Source organism: Taeniopygia guttata, chromosome 17 (assembly GCF_048771995.1).
Source record: "Taeniopygia guttata chromosome 17, bTaeGut7.mat, whole genome shotgun sequence".
In the NCBI taxonomy this organism is placed as follows: domain Eukaryota; kingdom Metazoa; phylum Chordata; class Aves; order Passeriformes; family Estrildidae; genus Taeniopygia; species Taeniopygia guttata.
Genome location: NC_133042.1, coordinates 7404739 through 7421082, shown reverse-complemented (window position 1 = coordinate 7421082; position 16344 = coordinate 7404739). Strand labels below are relative to the sequence as shown.

The following is a 16344-nucleotide window of genomic DNA, read 5'->3' as shown; positions in this document are numbered from 1 at the left end:
CCGCCTGCGCGCCCCGCCGGCCCGGGAGCGCGGGTTGCGGGACGGGGAGAGCCCTCAGGGAGCCGCCGCAGCGCCGCGGGGAGGGCGGGGAGAGGGGTGAGCTCCGCTCTCACGGGGGCAGGCTCCGCGCTCGCCGCCGCGCCGCTCTCACGGGCCGGGCCGGGTGGGAGGCGGCCCCGGGGTCCTGCGGAGGAGCGGGCGGGACATGGCGGCGGGCGTGGGGATGCGCGGCCTCGGCGGGGTACGAGCGGAGGGAAGGGAGGGGAGGGAGGAGTGCGGGGTCTGCGGGACACGGGATATGGAGCACGGGACCCTACGGGACAGGGGATACGGGACACGGGATCCTGCGGGACCCTGCAGGACACGGGATATGGAACACGGGACTCTGCGGGACAGGGGATACGGGATACGGGACCCTGCGGGACCCTGCAGGACACGGGGCACGGGATAAGGAGTACCGGACCCAGCGGGACCCGGGACCGTGACTGGGCGGGGAGGCTGCGGGACACGGGATATGGGACCCTACGGGACACGGGACCCTGCGGGACACGGGACACGGGATATGGGACCCTACGGGACACGGGACCGTGACCGGGCGGGAAGGCAGCGTCCGGACAAGTTGTTAAATGGAGCTTTTGGCTTCTCCCCAGCCCGAGCGGGGCTGCTCCTGCCCCGGGGCTCGCAGGTGGCTCCCCGGGCGGCGGTCGGGCACATCCGAGCCACCGGAGCGGGCGGGCTGCTCCAACTCACCGCGTTCCTTTGACGGGCTATGGGCGATGCTCTCCCAGCCCTCTGCTTCGTCTGCAGGGACTTTAAAGTGCTTTTGGGAGAGATTTGTAAAGCGTGTTCTGCCCAGTCACTGCAGAAGTTGAATGAAATGCTCTAGGGATGAGCATTAGATACGGCTTCAAGTTGCTCTTGGCATTTCAGCAGTGTCAGAAGTCTCAGGGGCGGTGGTGGATCTGTTGGAGTAGGAGTTGTGTAGCTGCAGAAACTGATTTTGATTTCTTTAGTTATGGAGTGGGGAATTCCAAAAATAAGGCTCTGCTGTGGGCTGATGTTTGTGTGTCGATGCTGACCGGTTTGTTTCACTTTAAAGCAGTCTGGTGCTCTGAAAAGGAAGCTCCAGTCACCACATGGAAACCCACCCGTGAAATGCAAACGTAAATTATCCATAAACACCTTCAGGAAGGGTGCCATTGCCACGGAGGCTGACAGGAGGCAGGAGGGAAGCTCATCACAAAAAAGTCTTCCTAAGAAGCATCTGACTCACAAACAGAATGAAAGCCAGAAGACCAAACCTTTCATCAAGACATCCAGCCTGTTTAAAAACAACCCAGACATCCCAGAAATTCACAGGTATTTTAGATAAATGGAAAGGAAAAAACCTCTTGCAATGCCTTGAAATTCAGTGTCTTGAATTCTTGCCCTTGCTTGGCAGAGCAGTTGCTTGGCAGATGAAGTTTCATTGCTGATTATGTAGAATGCTGTTGTATCACATTTAACCCTACTACATGGTTTGGTTTTGTTTCCATAACTCAGAAAAGAAGTGCGGCAGTTGCAAGAAAATGTTTTCACAACTGATTCCTTCAGCCAGCTGGACCTCCACCCACATCTGGTGAGTGGCAGGAGGGCTGCATGCCTCAAAAACGTGGGGTTTTGGGTGAGGGGGCAGGTCAGAGAGCCTTTATTCCTGGTGACCTGGATTCGTCACCTGATTTTGTCACTCAGGGTGTTGGTCCGTGTCCTGACCTGTCCCCAGACACAGTCCTAGCCCTGTTCACTGTTTGCAGCTGTAGTACCAAAAATCCACAGAAAACCAACAATGGTGTAATTCTAATTAACTAAGGAGTATTTTGAGGACATGAGAGCTTTATGGACCAGTCATGCAGAGAATAAATGTCAGTCTTCTGGGTTTTCTTCTGTCTTAGCAGTAGAAAAAGTAACAAAAGGAACAGTTTGACAATGAAACCTTTATTTCTCTTTATTATCTCTCTAGATCTCCACAATAAACACTGTCCTAAACATATGTAGCATGACCAGGTAAGCAAATCAATATCAAAACTTTGCAGTTTGCCCCAAAAAGCCAATCACCTGTGATTATTTCATTATATTTAAAGGGTTTGTGAAGACCACAGTATCACTGTCTTACTTGCTGTTGGGTTTGCAGGGACTCCTGCCTTATAGTTTGGTACTTGAATCATGAACCCATCTGGTTTGAATTTATCACATCTGATGCCTATGCAGCAGCTTTGCTTAGAAATCTCTGCTGCACAGCAGAGATGAGCATGAGGAATTTGGGGTAAAGCATTTTGAGACAGTTACTGTGTGTTAAAATCTTGGAATTCCACTCTGTGTTGCATCTGCATTTCCTGCCCTGCTTTGTTTGTCACCAGTGTTCAGAAGCAAACGATTCCTGTGCTCCTGCAAGGCAGAGATGCCCTGGTGAGATCTCAGACTGGCTCAGGTCAGTGTTGAACTGTCTCTGTCCTTCCTTAGGGTGTGTTAATTGCATTTATTTAGGTAGATCTTCATGGGATACCACCACCTCTCTTTTCTAATTGACCCTTTATTGACTTGCCTGTTAATATTCTATTCTGGAAACTTCCTACTTAATAGAAACTTTTCCAGACTCTTGACTGCAGTTTAAGAATGGTGGGACAAATGGTGCTTTAGTTTGATGGAGTGTTATAATTGCCACATATATTTTTTTTAATGGAAAAATTTCTTATTTTCTCCCTTTCAAAAAGGCAAAACTCTCGCCTATGGGATTCCACTTGTGCAGTCTTTGCAAGGAATGGAATCCAAAATACAGGTAGGTCCAACAGCACTAAAAAAAAATTGCTTCTGATACTAAGAATAATAAAAATAAATTCCAGCTCCTGTAGTCCTTACTGTCTCTTTTTCATACAAGCAATCCACGTTTCCCTTTATTTGTACATGTGACAGGTGGGATTTTCCAGTTCTGTTGAGGTGTGGATGGTACAAGATCAATGTTAGCCATTCCCCATTGCTTCATGCTGCAGGATAAATTGGAAATGGGTGAAATTATCAGGTGTGGAGAAGGTAGAGAGCAGAATAAATGGTCTGGAAGCTGGGAGAACTGAAAACAAAAGTTACTGCCATGTCTTTAGGTAATCTTTGTCATGGAGTGGGATTGGGGTTTGGATCATACACCAGAAAATGCTGCTGCAGATCTTGTGGATTTTATGGAAAGAGATCATCCTGACTGAAGGGTTGAAGCATTTCCAGCCCATCCTGAATTGTCACTCCTACCTACAGATTGTTGCTATGCATCCCTGCAGCTCAGGAGCACAGCACTGAAACAACATGTGTGTGCAATAAAACATTGGCTTTGACTGTGAGCAGTTTTCCCAGTAGGGAGAAGAAAAACTTGATTTTTTAAAAGCTATGGGGCAGAAATACCCTAAAATGTCATGTACAAACTTGCACTGAAGCCCTTCACAGCCCTCTGTGGTGGCTGAGAGCAGGGAGGTGTTGGAGGGCTCTGCTCAGTGCTGCCTTCTCTCAGAGCCCTGCTCTTGTGTTTGCAGCGCAGTGATGGCCCCTATGCGCTCGTGCTGGTCCCAACCAGGGAGGTAGGTGGCTTTTCCTTTCTCAGTCTTTCTGAGCACTGATTTTTGGGATGTAGGTGTGGGCCCAGCAGAGTTCACCACATCAGAAAACCCTGTCAGTCCTTTTGCTCAGACCTTGCCCTCACAAAAAGTGTTGTCATTTTTGTTCGGTGCCAACCAGAGTAAGAGAAGTTTCTCAGGTCTCCTCCTGCAGTTGGAAATCTGTGGAGGCTGCAGAACTTCTCTGGCTCAGTGCAGGCCTCATGCCTCGCTCCTTCAGGGGGAATGAGGAAAACCAATGAATTCAGCTTTGCAAATGTGTAGTTTTATACAAATGTTTCCTTTTTAAAGCTATTTATTCAAATGCATAAGTGAATGCTGAGGCCTCCAAGAGTTGGTTTCTCCACGGAACCCTTCTATTTAATTAATATTATTTGCAACTGCAAAGGCAGTGTCAGAAAAGGTTATCAACCTTTTTTATTTTTGTTTGGTATGTCAAGTAATAACTTCAATGTGGAGAATTGATTGCAGGTATCTCATTTAGGGTCCAATATTTTATGCAGCCTGCAGTGCAGTATCTCTGTTACCTGAAAGGAGAAGGCTCTGAAGCTATTCAAATTTTTACAGCAACAACTTACTGCCTCTTTAGGATGCTATGTGAATACTAAGCATGGAGGAAACTCATTTAAAGGACTGCCATTGAGAGTACTTAGGAAGATAATTTGTGATTACAATTGGTATTACTTTGTCATGGAAGCAATAACCTTCCTTGAGGAAAGAAATGCAGAAAGATCCAGTGGCACAATCACTCCATGGGTCAGGTGAGGAACAGTGAAGGCTGCCAGAAGAGAATTGACCTATGTGTTTCCTTTTCATGGTGATTTTTTTCCCAGAAATTCTATAATTTTCCCTTTTATTCTTCCTCTGGAGCAAAATCTTGTTGGCTTCTGTAGCTTGGTTTCTCCCCAGGGCATTCACAGAAGCCAGCAGAAGTCTCCCTTGTCTTGAGGGCTGGCTCGTGGAGCTGAGCCAGTAGAGAGGTTTTTGAACAGGTCAAAATACAGTAAAAGAGAGATTGTTCAAGAGAAATAATTAATAAGCAGCTTCTAAAAGAAAAACTAATGATGCATTTAGAATTCTGATATACATAACTAGATTAATTTACAGATTTTTGAGCCGTAGGGATTTGTAATCCATTTTTTTAGTCCAGAGAGACTTTGTCAGAGCTCATTTTCTTTTGTTGATTTCCATAGCTTGCACTCCAAAGTTTTGATACAATCCAGAAACTACTTAAGGTAAGAATTCAATGCTCTGTGTTTTATTCCTGTAAGGAGCTAAACAACTTCAGTTCCTGTGAATTCAGCTGGAGGTTTAAGGAAATCCAGCACCTGGCAAGATGTATGGTCCTTAAAGATAAACGTGTTTAAGTGTGTGATTTCCCTCTGGCATGTTTTAAATTATTACATGAGCAATTAAGTGATTAATTATGGCACCCTAGTTGCACATGTGCTGATAAACAAGCACAGTTGATTTTCACAGCCATTTGTTTGTAGAAATACGTTTCATTGTCTCAGGCTGAGTTATGAATGGAAACTCTCGTGGTGACAAGGACCGTTTTACTGAAACTAATACTGGACAGATGGGTTTCAGATGGGGAGCAGGACTTGGGGAACTGCTTTGCCAGCTGAATGACTGGAGAAATGAGAAGGCTTAAAATCATCAAATGATAGTGCTTTCCTTGTAATTGAGGCAGAGTATCTTACCATTGGGCTAGAAGGTGTTTAAATCATTTATTTATCTGATCCATATTTCAACCTCCCTCTTTATTTTTCTTTGGAATAATAGGATACTTCCTCATTATTTATAAGTCTTATAAATTTATAAGTCTTAAAAAGATACAAGTCTTTTTTTAGTGCTGGAGCTGTGATCACATCACATGCACGCTGCTGTCAGCCCCATCCTCTCTCTTTTTGCCAAGAAACATCATTTTTTTGGTTAGGCTTTGTCCTGTTATTAAGAAGAATCATTGCTGGTCTTGGTTTTCTTTTCTGTAGCCATTTACCTGGATTGTGCCTGGAGTGCTAATGGGGGGAGAAAAGAGAAAATCAGAAAAAGCCAGGTAGGAAACCAACTTCTTAAATTGCATTTTGGGTCCTTCTGCTCTACAGACTCTTTATCTGCTACTCTTCTCCAGAGTATTTTTCTTACTGTGAGGGAGGATGGTGAGCTTGAATCAAGCTGTGATCCCCTGGATCTTACACAGGCACAGTGGCTAGGTCAGCAGGAAACATTCACTTCCCCCAGCTGAATCTATTTCTAAAATGTTGATGAGCCTTCTGAGAAGATGAGCTCTTGTGTCAGTATATTTTTTTTTCCCCCTCCTGACAAACACCTGTATTTGCTTACCACCAACTGTATTTGTTATGGGGGAAATTGCTTTCTGGAGAAGAGATTTCCTGGTGTTAAAAATCCCTTTTTTTCCCCTTTTCAAGAATTGAATTATAAGCTGGTAATCCAAAATGGGATTTTCATTTCTCTCTATATAAGCATACACAAAAAGAAGTTTACTCTTGACAGTAAAACAAGTACTCAATTAGAAAAGAAAACCTAGGTGAGGTGTGTTGGATTTTTTAAAATATTATTAATATTTCTTTCCACCCTGTCCTTAGCACTGAGTGTGCTTCTGAGTATCAGAGTATCAGTGATGATCAAGGATAAATTTTAGCTGGGCAAAACAAATCAGTTTTTATCAATGAGGAGGTGCTGTCCTTGATTTTACTGTGGCGCTTTTTCCCTCTATAGGTTTCAGTTCCTCACTCTGGGTCCTATTCCATGCTAACCTGCATGGGGTTGTTTTTTCTCCCTTCTTTTTCTCCCTTCTTTTCCTTCTTTCCCTTCTCTTACCTGGGTTTTATTTTTTTGTTTTTAAATCTGCACAGATTACGGAAAGGGATAAATATCCTCATCTCCACTCCTGGCCGCCTGGTTGATCACATCAGGTCCACGGAATGCATTCATTTCCGTCGCACTCAGTGGCTGATTATTGATGAAGCAGACAGGTAAACTCCCGAGTGTTCAGATTAATGCAATGCCCTCTGCACCATAATTCCCTAAATATTTATTTAAAAATATGAGAGGGTGTGATTTTAATCCATTCATGCTCGGTGGCCTCAGCCAAGCACCAGATGTCTGGGATTAGGATGAAATACCCACTTTTGGCCAGATTGTTGGACAATTGCTCATTGCAAAGATGTCATGCAGTATTAAGACTTTCTCCTTCCTACAGCACCTTTAACTATCTCTGCTGTTTCTGTAGGATCCTAGATCTGGGCTTTGAGAAGGATGTGGCTGTGATACTCAATGCTTTAAATGCTGAGAGAGAGACACGTCAGAATGTGCTGCTCTCAGCCACCCTCACCGAAGGTGGGTTATGGACAGATGGGGGCTCTTGTAGCTGAATAATGCACAGGCAACTGCAGAATACTTGGTTGAGTCTGCCTCCGTTACAGCCCAGTCTGAAGCCCTTTTGCAGTAGTGGAATTAATTTCCTGTTTATTTCTGTTAATTTCTTTGGCTTATGGCATTTCCTTCATTACTGGAATTTCTGTCAGTGAATGTACTTCCATGGTCTCCACATATGTCTCCCAAATTTCATAGCAAAGTCACAATGAACCTGAAAGTTCATCTGTTTGCTTTACAAGTGCAGAATTAAGGCAAAAAGCTAATTGCAAGAGGGCTGTTTCATGCTTTGCTCTGTACCACGCAAGCAGTCAGTGGCTGAGACAGGAACTGAACCAGGCCTTCTGACTCCTGCACCCTTGACAGAGGGAAGATCTGCTGGGATTTTTCCACACACATTTAAAAGGAGGCCTGCCAAATGCTGTCTGTCCATAAAGACATTTATGTACTGTAAAATAGCACAGTCAGCTGAAGTAGTGTCTTGTCAAGATTCTGATGGAGTCCACAGCAGCTAAGCCTGGTAAGCCTTAAAAAGGCTGAGGTTTATGAGGGGGTTCTGTCACAAACAAAGTCTGGGGGTGGCTCACTGGTTCTTGTCCTCCACTCCTTTTCACTGGAATGATGTTAGTTGTTTTTTTCTGTGAGTGAATCATCCCAGGCCAGACTGGGCCTCACGTGTCTCATTCTGTGTTTAGGAGTGACACGCCTGGCCCATATCAGCCTGAATGACCCCGTCAGCATTTCCATAGCAGATGAAATCCAGAAGGTGCCTGAACCAGCATCACAAACAGACAGGAAGGCCAGCAGTTCATCAAACTGCATGGGGCAGGAAAACTTTGCAGTTCCAGAGACACTCCAGCAGTATGTCATGATGGTCCCCAGCAAACTGAGGCTTGTCACGTTAGCAGCTTTTATCCTGCAGAAATGCAAGGTGAGACTCTGTTTGCATTTATATTACTAAGTAGCCCTTTGCCCTTTCCAACTCCTTTATCTGTTCCTCTGTCAAGGATAGCATGGATTAGATCCAGGGCTTTGAAGTGCTTCTTGAACCACAAGAGAGCTGAGGTGCTGTTGTGTCTTTCATGCTGGCAGAGAGATCCCTGTGCAGCATGTACTCATTCTTCTGTCGTGGGCTCTCTGTTTGGTGTCAGACTCTGTAATCCTTTCCCAGATAATTATGTCTCTAGAAGTGTAAACCACCTGGATCTTTTCACGATCAGGGAATTGGGAGAGGCCTTTGGAAGTGGTCATGTGCAATTCTCTTGTTCTTGCAGTTTGAAAAGCACCACAAGATGATCATCTTTTTCTCCAGCTGTGAACAAGTTGAATTCTACCACAAGCTCCTTGTAAAGGTCCTTTCAGGAGGGCCAGAGTCAGAACAGCCTGGATGTTCACCCCTCTCCTCTGTGAGCTTACATTTTCTACGTCTGCATGGCGACATGGAACAGGAAGTAAGCACTCTCAAAATGTCAGGATCTGCAGTTTTATTCCTTATTCCCTTTGATTTATTATGTGGCTATTTTGGGGAGGAGGGCAGAAGAGAGGACAGAGAGTCATTTCACCTCTAGGGGCCTCAGTCTTCCATCTGCTAATGAGAATAAGGATATTGTCCCATTTCTGGAAAGTGCCTTGGTAGCTGTATCTGAAAAACACACCTGAAGAAGTAAATTGTGTTATTTCAGCAAGCATAGCAGCCATTCTCTATTCCCAGTGGGTGCACTAAACTGTTTATGTCTCTGTGCTTTTCTTTCATGCAGTCAAGACAGACTTTTAATGCCAAAGGAAAACCTTATCCAAGCCCCAAAACATTACTACTGTTGTAATAATAAGTTGTCTCCATTAAATGAGGCTGGAGCAGTTTGGCTTTTGTTTTGAAGAGCAGTGTCTTGACAGGCTGCTCTTTTCCCTGGGATGGAATAATAGCATTGTAACAGTGCTTACCCCAAAACAGGTTTAGGTTTTAGCCAGATAGGCCAGAGTGGAGAGTTTGGACCTTGCTACAGAGGGCTGACAGGCCAGGAGGAGAGTGTCAGATGAACTGTCACTGCAGAGTTTCTCTCAATAGCTGAGAGACCTCCCTTGGAAGTTCAGGCCCAGATCCTGCCCTTGGTCTGTGATGGAGAGAGCTGCTGCTCTACTGTGAGCTGCACAGCAGAGATGGTAAATGAATAAAGCTCTTCTGATGAAGCAAGAGGTGAAGAGCCATTGTTTTTCTCACTCATTCCCATCCTGTGGAGACCAGAAACATGTGCTTTGCTGTCCCTGCAGTCTGGCCTTTCCTCAACCTGCCTGCCTGAGCAAGTGAGCAGGCCTGGTCTGGCCCAACTCTACCCTGACCAGCTGTTAAGCCAACAGAACACCACTAAGTAGCTGGCACCAGGGGAAGGGTTTTGCCTTTTTAGTACCCAGTGTGTAATTAGTGCTTGATGTCTTCAAATTAAGAGCATTAATGGAGCTAAATTGTGGATCCCATATGGTACTGCTGAGCACGGCTGCTGTCATTGTCAACAAGATACAGCGTGCTCTCTTCTTTAATTTTTGTCAGCAGAGGGTTCAGTGTGTCAGCAAGGCCCAAGTTTCCCTTCTTTTCTAGAACAGCACCTCTAGCTGGGAGTCAAGTGTGTATGGTTTCTACTTTATCATCAACATAACACCTAGCTCCTAGCCAGAATTCCAGGGAAAGGCTTGAAACATGGAAATAAGGATATTTTGGAAGGCAAGCAGGAAAGGGAGTGTAGGTGCAGAGGTGGTATTGGCAAGTGAAGACCAAGTTCTGCTGAGAACTTTGGTTATTAGTGCCTCAAAGACAGCAAATATTGATGTAATGTGAGTTGTTGAGTCCGTTTTTGTGTCTTTCATCAAGAAAAAAAACACACCCCAAAGCTGTTGTTTAAAATTACTGGAATATGCTTGGGAAGGTTTGGGGACTGACAAAGCAGAAGGCATTTGAAAGGAGCTGAGGGGCTGTCCTGGGTTCCTGCAGTTCCCTTTAATGGCTCAGAGACTGCTGGGGGGTAATTTGGGGTCTGGGTGCTGTGGATAGCCCTGCCTGTGGGGCTGAGCTCATGTAAGGAGTGGGGACTGCAGGAGTTGTGATGGTGCAGAGCAGAGATGGGGACAAGGCTGGGGAGCACCTGCCTGTGACTCTGGTGGAAGGAACAGCCTCAGTCCCAGTGGTACCAGCCCCACTAGAGGCCTTTGCCAGTACAAGGGAAAGCTTGGGAAGGTGCCTCCTTTCCCCTTGGGCAGGAATTTCTGGCCATCTCTCCTGCCCTGTCACTTTGAAGCCTTGTCCCACAGCAGTTCACTGTGCAGCTGAGCATCCCTGACACTCAGTAATTCCAGAGTCAGAGCAGTGGCTGTGTGCATGCCCCATTGGGCACATGATGAGGCTGATCTCTTGTGATGTGATTATATCACTGTGTCAACAAAATGGGCTTATCCTGCCCATCCTGTGACTGGACAGACAGCAGTGAACATGTCCAGCTTTGCTTGTTTCCACAAAAGCCTGTCTTGCCCACAAAATGTGCCAGTGCTTCTGTTGGTGCTGCCTAATCCTTTGTGGCTCCTCTCTTCATGTAAAACAGTTCCTGTTTTCTGGCACACACAGGCTCTGCTTCTGTGCAAACCATGGAGGTGTTGGCTGCTGTGATTTGCCCAAATGCATCCAGGCTTCCCCAGACACTGCCTTCCTACCTGGGACCACACCCGTGTGCCACAGATTTTTCCATTTGCAGGAAGAGTCTGACTGGCACTTGTGAGGCCAATTCCTTTGCTTTTGAATCTGTACATGACCTAGTGAACACGGCAGAGTTGAATTGTTACCTTAGCTAATTTGCTTTGTGTTCGATTGCAGAGTGCATAAGCAGTCTTTTAATTCTTCCTTTTCCATCTTCTAGGAAAGGACAGAGGTCTTCCAGGAGTTCCTGAAATCCAAGACTGGCATCTTGCTTTGCACTGTGAGTAACCTGGAGCCCCTTTGCAGCTCCACACTAATGGGCCTGTCTGATCCCTAAGGGTAACCAGAGGAATTGGCACTGAGCTCTAATTCCAGCTCACTGTCTGACCTTGAGGAAAGTCATCTCCTTTTTCTGCACCTCGCATGTTCAGTAACGACTGGGGCCTTCTTTGCAAACTATTAACATGATCTTCTGGTAACATGAGTTACCAAATACAGGAAGAATGTATATATTAGAGACCATCAAGTATTTTGTATGGTCTTATGTCTGGAAAAATGTGTTCCTTTGAAGCTGGAGCCTTGTCCTCTACATGCAACCAGCAGAATGCAATCCTGATTTGTAGTGTGCCCTGGAACTGCCAGGAAAATTGGATGGAATGTGGTATTTCCCATCTTAATAACTACCCCAAGGTTAAAAACAACCACCTGCAGAGGTGGAAAGGGGGAGACCAACCAGAGAAGGAAAAGCACGTGCTCTGCTGCTCTCCGTGCCTTGTGCCCTTCAAGCTCCTTGCAAGGGTGCTGAGGATGAAATTCTTGTCCTCTACTGAAGTTTTCTGGCACCCTTGGGTTGTGGTGGCACCTTTGCCTTTCTCTCCTGACTTGCCAGGGCCACAGGCTGCTGCAGTGGTGCAGAAGGCTGCACGATTTGCTCTCTAATAGTGGCAGCTGTTGATCTGAAAACGTGTGAATCTTGGCGATTTCTACCCACCGCAAACCTGTAAATTACAGCGATCGGGAGTAATTAGAGCTGAGAAACCCTCTCCAGCTCTGAAATGACTCCTGTTTTTGCTGCATGTTATTCTTAAAGGAAACCAGTTGCAATTTTTTCAGAGTGTGGGGAGCTGAATTTTCTCCTTTTCCTGACCACAGTTCAAGCTAGGAGTGTCATGTATCTAGGAGTGTTTCATTTGGCATTGCCAAATTATGTCTTATGTCACCTCTAAAATTCTACTTGTTACCTTCTGGTCCTGCTTTGTGTGTACAACCTTTCAGTGATTTGATCAAGGTCAAAATGCATCTCTTTTCAGTGCATAACTGGAACTGTAACTTGATTTCCTTCTATACAGAGGTAATATTTGAGTGTCAGAACTAGGGGGGAGAGTAGAGCTTAAATCATTCAGGGGTGTAGATTGTTTTGAAGATAAAAATTGTTTGGTAAATTCTGAAAAATAAATAGCTAAACTTTGTTATCCTTGATGAACACACTGCCTATAACTGAGAAATGTCAGGTACATATCTTGTCTTTGAAATTCTAATTTAATGGGTTTGGAAAGAAGGTAAATGCCCAATTTTAGATGAAGAGAAAACAAAACAGTTGCAATCACTAGGCTAGCAATTCCTGGGTGAGAAAGTTTGAAGGGACAATCCAACCTGTGACAGGAAAATTCTGTCAGGAAATGTGCAACTGTTGACAAGGTAGGAAGAAGAACTTGGATAAAGAAATCTCGGTGGATGGGATTCCCCTCTTGAGACACTGGACATGTGGTTTGATTTCCTGCCGTGCCACAGACTGTGCAGGTGGAATTGGGGTGACAAGGCAAGTAGCCACATTGAGCAGCAATAGTTGTGTGTTTGCTCCTGACCCGTCACAAATGGGAAGTAATGGTCATAAATGAGAGATAATGTGGAGTAACCTGGATTGCCATGACGAGGGTGGTGTAAGGTAACGCATTTATTCTACCCCTCCTCTTCAATCTATGCCACTTTGCATTTCCTGCAAGGCAGGGATGCAGCTCCTGCCGGTGCCGGTGACTCTGGCTCAGCTGGCACACGGTCAGCACGTTAAGCACAGTGAGTTGCGTGTCTTGAGTCCAAAATCTCCCTGTGCTTCAACTCCCCATCTGTAAAATGGGGAAAGTAGCACAGTTTCATCTTACAGAGATGTTGGGAGGACAAATGCATTGAAAGCAGGAGGTGGCCTGTTACCACAGTAATGGGGACCATATGGACACCTTAATATAGAGATACACTTTGCACCAGTCCCACATTACAGGTGCCTCCCCAACGCAGATGTCCAAAGGGCAGCCAGGCTCTGTGACCACCTCCTGCCTCTAAGGGCATTGCTTTTTCTTACACTCTTCTCCATATCAGCAAAAAAAAAAAAAAATTAAAAATATCCTGCAGAAAGGTGGTTCTGTTCTTTTCACTCCAAAATTGTGTTTTGTGCCCACAAAATTTTGAAACCTGGCTCACAAAAGAGCAACACAAATAATGTTGCTGTCCTTCCCTTGTCCCTTATGCCATGTTCTCCACCCATCTTTCCGCTCTAGTAAGCAATGGGACCTGCTGTTCCTTTTATTAATTTGCTCTATGTCATATGTATATTAATATAGCCCATAAAATATTTTTGCCAGACAATATAAGCTGGCAGACAAGAAAATAAAGAAGGGCCATGTATCTCAGAGGGTCTCATCCAGATTTATTTCTCTCTCCTTCACTGAAAGTTCTTTGCGGCTTCCTTTGGGATGTGCCTTTTAAACAAGTTCATCTCTTCCAGGGAGGGAGGAAAGATCATTTGGAGATTGTTTGCTGTTTACTCAGTCACGCTAACTCATCTTGCCAGTTTTCTGGCGGCCCCAGCCAAGAGCTTTCGCCTCTGACAGCTTCTGTGCTCTCCCCTTCCTCCTCTGATTACGCAGCCCAATCTGTCACCCTGCCGACGGGGGTCTCTACCCTGCTGATGGCTTTCCACACTCGGCAGTAATGACTTTTGGCAGGCCGGGAAGGCGCGAGAGCTTCTTCCCCAGCTTGGAGAGCCGTTAGGCCCTCTCTGCCTGTTAGCTAAAGCACTTTGTGAGGTTCTTTGGTAAATAAATGAGTCATTTTAATCCAACTGACAGCCTGGCACCTGAGCAAGCTGCCTTCCATCTGTACTTCTAGGCCTCATGTAGGCAGCCAATTGTCAAGCTCAGGGCCTTCAAGACCTCACCATTGAGTGTCTTTCAAAAGCAACTTTAGCAATTTCCTTTGCCCTAATTAGATTGTGTGAGAGGGACTGAGTGAACCAAGGACCTTGCAAAACTTTTGTGGCCCTGTTGGTTCTGATCTTCTGCAGTGAAAGGACTCGCTTTTGGTGTGGCCTTTTTGCCCTCCATTCCCTGGCAACCCAACCCCTCTACCCCATTCTCTGTACCCCATTCTCTTGGACCCACCCCTGTACCCCCCGACCACAAGCACAGGCTGGTAACATGAATTGTTCAAAGCAGACATTTCAGCCTTTCTAGCATCCCTCAGATGGATTGTTCCTTGATCTTGTGCCCTTGTGTGCTTTGCATTTGGGATAAGGGCAGGAACGTGGTTAAGGCTTCAGGTTATTGTTTAAAATGGCACTAATTTTTTTGCTCCCATGAGATGGTCACTGAAGAATTGGCCCTTCCATTACCTATGGAAAGGAGGCAGCAGCAACCTGCCGAGGTGTTATATCCTTGATTTCCCTGTAATTAAGGAATGGTGGTGTGAGGTCACACATGGAAGGGGCAGTGCTGTCTGAGGCGGTAGAAAAGAGGGGAGAGTGGTACATTGGAAATCTCTTGGGCTTCTTGAAAGAGTACTGGCAGCAGGTTAGTGCTTCTGTGTGTAGAATAAATATAAAACTGGATTGTTGTTGTGTTTGAGCTGTGTTCTCTCTCCTGGAAGGGTGACCCACAAATATTTTTCTAAAATTCTGAGAAGTTGAAACTCATGGGCTCTGCCAGCAGAGGAAAGCAAATCAACTCAAACTTTTTACCCTAGTCCAACCTTGGTGCTCTCTACCAGGGTCTTTGAGGAAAAGGAGCTTGAGGAGACACAGGTGGACGGATACTAAGGAATCTTTGAGAGTTTGCAAAACACTCCAATTACCAGTAAATCCCAAGAGACTTGTGAAAGAGAGCCAAGGGAAGGGAAACCCCAGGAGAGTAGCTGCTGTTGTGTGTCAGTAACAACTGAGTGGAGTTGGTGGCACTGTGAAAGTGATTGTGAATGCAAGGCTGGTGATGGGAGAAAGCCTTCTCCTAAAATGTTCTCCCTGGCTGATTATGAGGCTTTTAGTGAACTTGTCAGCTTGGTCAAATGCACATGAAAATGCTGACTGTGGCAGTGATTTTCTAAGTGAGATATTGAGAAAATTATCTTGGAAGAGTAGGGAAAGAATCCGTGTGGATGAGAGGGATGGCTCCTGCCAGTGCTGTCCACTCCTTCTCATGTTAGAGGTGCTCCAGAGCACGGGGGTGTCTTGGTTGTTGGTTTATTTTGGGGAAACTGCCCTGTCCCAAGGTCAGAGCCCTCTCCTCAGACAGCCTTTCCTCAGCTCCTGGGTGTGAGGAGGAGCACAGTAAGGGAAAAGACCAAAGCCTTGTCAGCGTGGAAGAACAGAGCCAGCCAGCTCGGAATCAGCCGTCAGCGCTCCTGTCTGATCGTGCTGCAGAGTTTATAGTCTTGTTATCCCAGTAACTGCTGTACACGCTTCCCGACTTCCCTTGATTTATTTTCTCCAACCTCCTTTAAATGGCTTTTAGTACATCTGTTCATTCTGACTCTGGGAACAAGTCACTCCTTAATGAGCGTGTTGGAGCGCGAGTGTGCATTATTTCGGAGTGGGCGCTGTGGAAAGTGTCTCCTCTTTTACTGCAGTTGGAGCCACAAAACAGCCTGGTTAGTGCTTATGGGAAGGCCTTTGCTGCCAAAACATCAGCTTCCCATTCTTGTAACGTGTGTGGGAGTTGCATGAAAACACTTCAGTGGGTGGCTGACACATTTTTAGTACATTAAGCTCCTGCTTACGTCCTTAATATATTCTATTTTGCAACTAGCTAAAAGATACATGTGTTGCAAAACATTTCCTAACAGAGTTAAATCTGCACACCTGCTCTGCTATTGCGCCTGGTGAATGTAAAATCCAAGGAGTATGTGAGGACATTACTAATGAACAGAAAATCAAGAAGAGAGATTGAAATGTGTTTGCAGTCTCTGTTTTGGATAGCATTTAAACTCTCTTTTCTCTCAGAAGGGGTATGTTTTTGGAGATATCTAGCTGGGGATAACTAAAGGGTCTCATTCAAGTGCTTCTCCAAGTTGATGGGTTTTCTCACCAGCTGGCACATAAGATAACACCTTGACAGCAGCTTCAGACTCTTTTCTTCATAGCTGCATTTTGTTTCTCCAAATCAAAGCCAGACTGGTGCAAATCTAAAGCATAGCTAAAGTCCTTGAGCTGTGCTCCAGCTTCCTGCAGATTCTGCTAAATTGTTTACTTACTTTTTATTTTAGGGCCAGATGACCTGCAAGTCATCTGCTCCTCAACTTCAGACCATCACCTAGGAACTAATTATTTGTAGGTAGAGATCAGTGTATCTTTGGACATTCCACCCA

At 45.5% G+C, this 16344-nt stretch overlaps 1 protein-coding gene across 3 annotated transcripts in view; it reads left to right on the top strand.

Moving 5' to 3' along the window:
* The first annotated feature begins 153 nt into the window (after window positions 1-153).
* Window positions 154-16344, top strand: part of DDX31 (DEAD-box helicase 31) — a 43660-nt gene continuing 27469 nt past the window's right edge. For 2 of the 3 annotated variants that reach the window (XR_003963085.4, XM_012578289.5), the window contains exons 1-14: window positions 154-241; window positions 1100-1359; window positions 1543-1618; window positions 2000-2043; window positions 2397-2467; window positions 2751-2815; window positions 3555-3599; window positions 4829-4870; window positions 5630-5694; window positions 6515-6634; window positions 6892-6998; window positions 7730-7965; window positions 8309-8485; window positions 10934-10993. Coding sequence is in view for 2 of the 3 variants with exons in the window: in XM_012578289.5 (XP_012433743.5) it covers window positions 206-241; window positions 1100-1359; window positions 1543-1618; window positions 2000-2043; window positions 2397-2467; window positions 2751-2815; window positions 3555-3599; window positions 4829-4870; window positions 5630-5694; window positions 6515-6634; window positions 6892-6998; window positions 7730-7965; window positions 8309-8485; window positions 10934-10993 (1404 nt within the window). In the remaining variant the exon portion in view is untranslated. The remainder of the gene's footprint in view (window positions 242-1099; window positions 1360-1542; window positions 1619-1999; window positions 2044-2396; window positions 2468-2750; window positions 2816-3554; window positions 3600-4828; window positions 4871-5629; window positions 5695-6514; window positions 6635-6891; window positions 6999-7729; window positions 7966-8308; window positions 8486-10933; window positions 10994-16344) is intronic. The other variant, XM_030286538.4, reaches the window with a different exon arrangement.